Source organism: Sardina pilchardus, chromosome 4 (genome assembly GCF_963854185.1).
Source record: "Sardina pilchardus chromosome 4, fSarPil1.1, whole genome shotgun sequence".
Classification (NCBI taxonomy): Eukaryota; Metazoa; Chordata; class Actinopteri; order Clupeiformes; family Clupeidae; genus Sardina; species Sardina pilchardus.
The window spans coordinates 23,021,858-23,026,857 of NC_084997.1; the positions used below are offsets into that span (position 1 = coordinate 23,021,858).

At 47.4% G+C, this 5,000-nt stretch overlaps 1 protein-coding gene across 1 annotated transcript in view; it reads right to left on the reverse strand.

The window, feature by feature from the left end:
• The window catches only part of epha3 (eph receptor A3), an 85,648-nt gene that overhangs the window by 37,700 nt on the left and 42,948 nt on the right, over positions 1 to 5,000 (reverse strand). Inside the window, exon 4 of the mRNA XM_062534661.1 lies at positions 508 to 663. Within this exon, the coding sequence (XP_062390645.1) occupies positions 508 to 663 (156 nt within the window). The remainder of the gene's footprint in view (positions 1 to 507; positions 664 to 5,000) is intronic.

Consider the following 5,000-nt stretch of genomic DNA (forward strand, 5'->3'; position numbering starts at 1 on the left):
TTTTCCCCTCCTCTATATGATGCAAATCAGTGCTGATAGGAATGTCGTGTTTTATGGTAATGTGTTGCCGAGCGCTTTGGCAGTCGCACTGTGTTTGTGTCTGTCTACCATCTGCATTTGCTCCTTTATAAAAGAGAATGGGTTAGCTTGCGCGCTCGCTACTCCACCCCGCTGAGGCCTGCTGGTTAAAACGGTTAAAAATAAACAAACCGAGGGGTCTCCTCTCTCCCTGGGAGCTCCGGGGGGAAAGAGAGAGAGCTGTGGAGGATCAGAAGCTCCGTCTCGGCCAGCCAACACAAATTCATCTTTTATAGCACAAACACATCCTTGCAAAAACGATGCAGACCACGGAGAAGCCGTCCTTGAACACATACAATAGGGCCTGCAGGAAGGCATCCTTGAACTAATCGTGTATTGAGCTTCGATTTTCACTTTTCTTATTCCGTATGAGTTTTTTTTCATCAACGTGGAGCACAAAGCAATACTTATCAAAGGTAATCAACTTACGCGTGCAGGCCATGGACGCAGGGTCACCCTCGGCACGGAAGTAGTTCTTCTCGCAGGAGCAGTGCACTGAGCCCTCCTCATGGGTGAAGCTATGCGGGGGACACTTGGAGCACTTCACGTTGCCTGAAGAGGCCTTGTAGAAACCAGGCCTGCAGACTGTGAGACGAAGTGAAGTAGAGATAGAGAGAAAGACAGACAGACACAAAGAGAGAGAGAGAGAGAGAGAGAGAGAGAGAGAAAGAGAGAAAGAGATAAGAGAGAGATGAGGACATTAATTAAACTCTGTAACTCCCTCCATTTATGCAGCTACTTTATCTGTATAGTGTATGCTCAGTAGCAACTAAACCAACCACACAAACATAAACACAGGAAAACAAAAGCCACATGTAAGCATGGGAATATGTTAACTGCGTTCCATTTAAAAGAAGAAACAACATAAGGTAAGACGTTGCATGCTCAATACACATAATATACATATACATATTTTTAATGAGCTGTGTCTGGCTCTTTTGGAAACCAAATTCGACGGATGCTGTTGCATGAATTATGCAAATACAGCTCTTCAAATATCTGTGCTGTTCAATTGTACACCGCAGCTCAACCCAATGCTATTTATGAGCCTCCCATTCCATTAGCTTTAATGAAGGGGAAGGAATCACAGCGAGCATGCTAATTACTGAGCCTGGCACCCATCTGCATTCTACTCCTCTCCTGTTGCATGTTCAATACCTGTCACTGGATACACCCCGGCCACCAAGCACAGCTCTCCGTCAGCAAGAATGGCTTTTCCATACGCAAGCCCTCTATCTCCATAACAAATTACACAAGAGCGCACGATGATTCTGATTCAACAGAAATCATTGCAGGATGGACCATAAATATAACAATATGCCATAATAAGATGCAAATACTACCAGACTGTAGTATAAGCTATTTCGCACAAACTCGTTTATTGCTTCTTTTGTTGTTCTTCTGATCTTTTGCTGCATGCGCAGAAATGACCACAAGAAGAGAAGTCATTACAAAATTCTTCAAGAAACTGTGGATTCTGCTATGTAAGATACAACAACATGAGACTACAAATGGCCTATGATTTAGTCCTGCTAGCCTATACAGTACATAACAAATGAACACACAACATAATATCTCTGAATATCTCACGGAGCTAAAAGTAAGACACACACTCTGTCACAGATCCTTGATATGGACAGAGTATTCTTGAATTTCCCCTTGGGGATCAATAAATGATCTATCTATCTATCTATTTATACATGGAAATGTGCAAAAACAGAAAAGAACTGTATAAATGATCAGTCAACAACAACACTACAGAGACTGATCTATTCTTAGATGTTTTTTTTGTTCCCTCTGGAGTCTGATGGAGCCTCAGCTCGACTGGAGCGCTGCGTGGTCTAGACAGCCGTTTGCAGTGGGGGGGCGTCTCACACTGTCCCCGCAACTTCTTCCCCCAATTTGTCAGTGTCTTGCTGAGCGACGCTGAACTGATAAAAAGCTGGTAATGGTGGAAAGCAGAAGCTGGCCGTTCTCCTTCCCCAACAACACGCCGGCCGAGTCCTCAGATGTGAGGCGCCGCGCACCCCAGGGCCGCTGTACCCCTCTCCGTTTTCAGAAATATGGGCTCCATAACTCAGTGTGTTTCTGTGCATACGAGATGCCAAAGACCTTAAGGTATGTAACAGGCAGAGAGGAGGAGGAGGAGGAGGAGGGGGGGGGGGGGGGGGGGGGGCGCAGGAGACAGTGATCTGTGGTTGTCAGCCTGCAGAGGTGTGCTCAGGTGATTTGTCAACCCTGGCCTCCTGGTAAGGTGAACAGCTATGCGCTCAATCACAATACACACACACAGCAGTGGCACTCGCTCTCGAGGGAGCAGTGGCTCTTCAAGATACAATCAGTGATATTATCAGCATCTCATGTCACAACAATAGATCTCAATACTCTCCAGATAATGGACCAAAAAAACGGGAGCTGTGAGAGGAAGGTTATTCAACCAGAGCTTGGCTGATTTGAGAGGGAGACATTCTGGAGACGTAACAACAACCCCTCAGCCTCCGAAATCAATCAATATCCAATATTGGTTAGCGAGAAGCGAGAAGTGCTGGCTAGAATGACAGCGTTATCCTTACAGTGGCTCTTTAGCACGGGGAGGCTACAAGCACCACTCAGCAGCTCTTGCTCATGTTAATTGTTACTGAAACTCAATCCCCCCCCCCTCTCTCTCTCTCTCTCTCTCTCTCTCGTTCTCTTTCTCTCTCTCTGACTCCCTCTGTCTGGTGCAGACAGACATCCTCTTGAGAGCTGCTAACAAATGACCAGGTCAGACACCGCACCCAATACTGCTCACAAAGTACAAATTAAACCATATTAGATCTGACTTGCCTCCATTGCATTTTTTTCCTGAAACTGCACAGATAACAATTCCATCTCTTCAACACTTTGCCCAAAACACTATATTTAACACAAAACACTGAAGTGAAAGTGACACTCTACCCATTAGTCTGTTCTGTTCTGCTGCTATCACATCTCAGAAATATATTTCTATTCTTGGTGTGTGCCAGACAGAAGCCTAGTCAGAAAACCAAACACTCAAGTTTCCACAAAGTGCTCCTCCATTTACTCTTCAGCATTTAGACTGATTCAAAAAACAAAACGTGTGAATCAATGTTGAGCTGTGATGGCCACACAGAACCACCGTAGTTCAACACAAAGGAGGCTTAAAAAAAAAAAAAAAAAAGAAATCCATCGCGGTTGCATTAACTCATAGCCCCAATCCTATCAGCGCCAGCACACTCCCCCTGGAGTCTCCCAGGCCACATGCACTCTGACCCTGATCAATGGAGCTGATGTCACCGCGGAGACAGCCCACTTCCCCAGCTGCTCACGGCTCAATTGCAGCCAGTCACACTGCACATGGTATCTTCTGCTTGTTGACTACTTCGCCACTGAGTCTAACCATTCTTGCAGATGCAGTCACAGTCGCTGCATGCCAATGTCCCAATCGGCTTGTAAACATGCCTCTCGAACAAGAAATATGTGCCTCCTTGAAAAACAGTATGAATTACACAAATATGTACTCACAAATACAGACACATGCACTCTTTCATGAAAGGACACCCGCACCCACACGGACACACACGGACACACACGGAGACACACGGACACACACACACACACACACACACACACACACACACACACACACACACATGCAAGCATGTATACAAAATGCTATGAAACTAAATGAGTGCATTCTCAGGAGGAGCCATCTAACCCCTGGATGGTGCATTTGCGATAGTGGACACTTTAAGCACCTCAGACAGGGGTGCTTTGAAATGTGAGTGCACCTCCTGTTGGTCCTGGGTCTCATGGAGCCAGAGGCTGCCTCGCACCAAAATCAATATACACACTCTTGTAAACAACGCTGATGACACTGCACTCAGATCGTCAGGCATTTCCTCTCCGTGAACCTCCTTGACCGGGGCCAAGGGTTTTGCATTAAAGGGGAGCCGGGGCGTCCCAGAAACTGCCCGAATGCATTTGACTGCTCGGTGGAGTAACAGTTGCCAGACCAAAACAGGGCTGTGGCTGTTGTTGAGGAAGGGGAGAGAGAGAGAAAGAGAGCTCCCAGTGTTCCGTCAGCGGGAGCCTGGATGGCAGGAGAGGTCAGAGTGGTCTCGCTCCGCTGCCGCACTGCCAGTGGTAAACAGAGCGGGGAGCGCAGAGTGTTGACTAAACAAATGATTTCCTGGTTTTAGACCCCCCTCCGCTCTTCATTCCACAAGGTCAGCAGGACTTTCACCCCCTTATTCCCTCTCCATCTCGCTCTCTCTTCTCTCTCTCTCTCTCTTTCTCCCTCTCTGTCTCCCTCTCTGTCTCCCTCTCTGTCTCTCTCTCTGTCTCTCTCTGGCTACGAGTAAAATTAGATTTGATCAGGCATCCTGCAGAGGCACCATTCTTCAGGGTTTGAAATGACAGGCAGAGACAGGAGGCCCTGCGTCAGTCGACAGGGAGACAAGGGAGCAAGAGAGACAGAGAGACAGAGAGAGAGAGAGAGAGAGAGAGAGAATGTGGAGAAGAGGAGAGAAAGCAAGCAAGAGCCTCAATAAAGAGCACTTTGGAAATGGATATCAGCACGGTATTGTTCAGCGAGCTTCAGGGGACTGTTTACAGCTACGGGCATGTGCTTCCTGGCTGCCCTCCTGCCGACGCATAGAGCTGCCACTGTGCCCACACCTTCCCCTGGCCCACTCATCAGGCGCCTGTATTATTCAAATCAGCCCTGGAGGATGTGATCGCTTAATTAGGTGGTGCAGTAGCTGGGAAACGGCACTTTTATTTTTCTCCAAAACTGAAGCGCCCCCCCCCCCCCCCCCAACGCCACCCAAATCTGAAGAGCCTCTTGGCCTCTTGAAGGTTTTTCTTTTGAAGCGAACAAACCTCCCACTACACTGTTATTACAGCGCAGTTACCAGCAC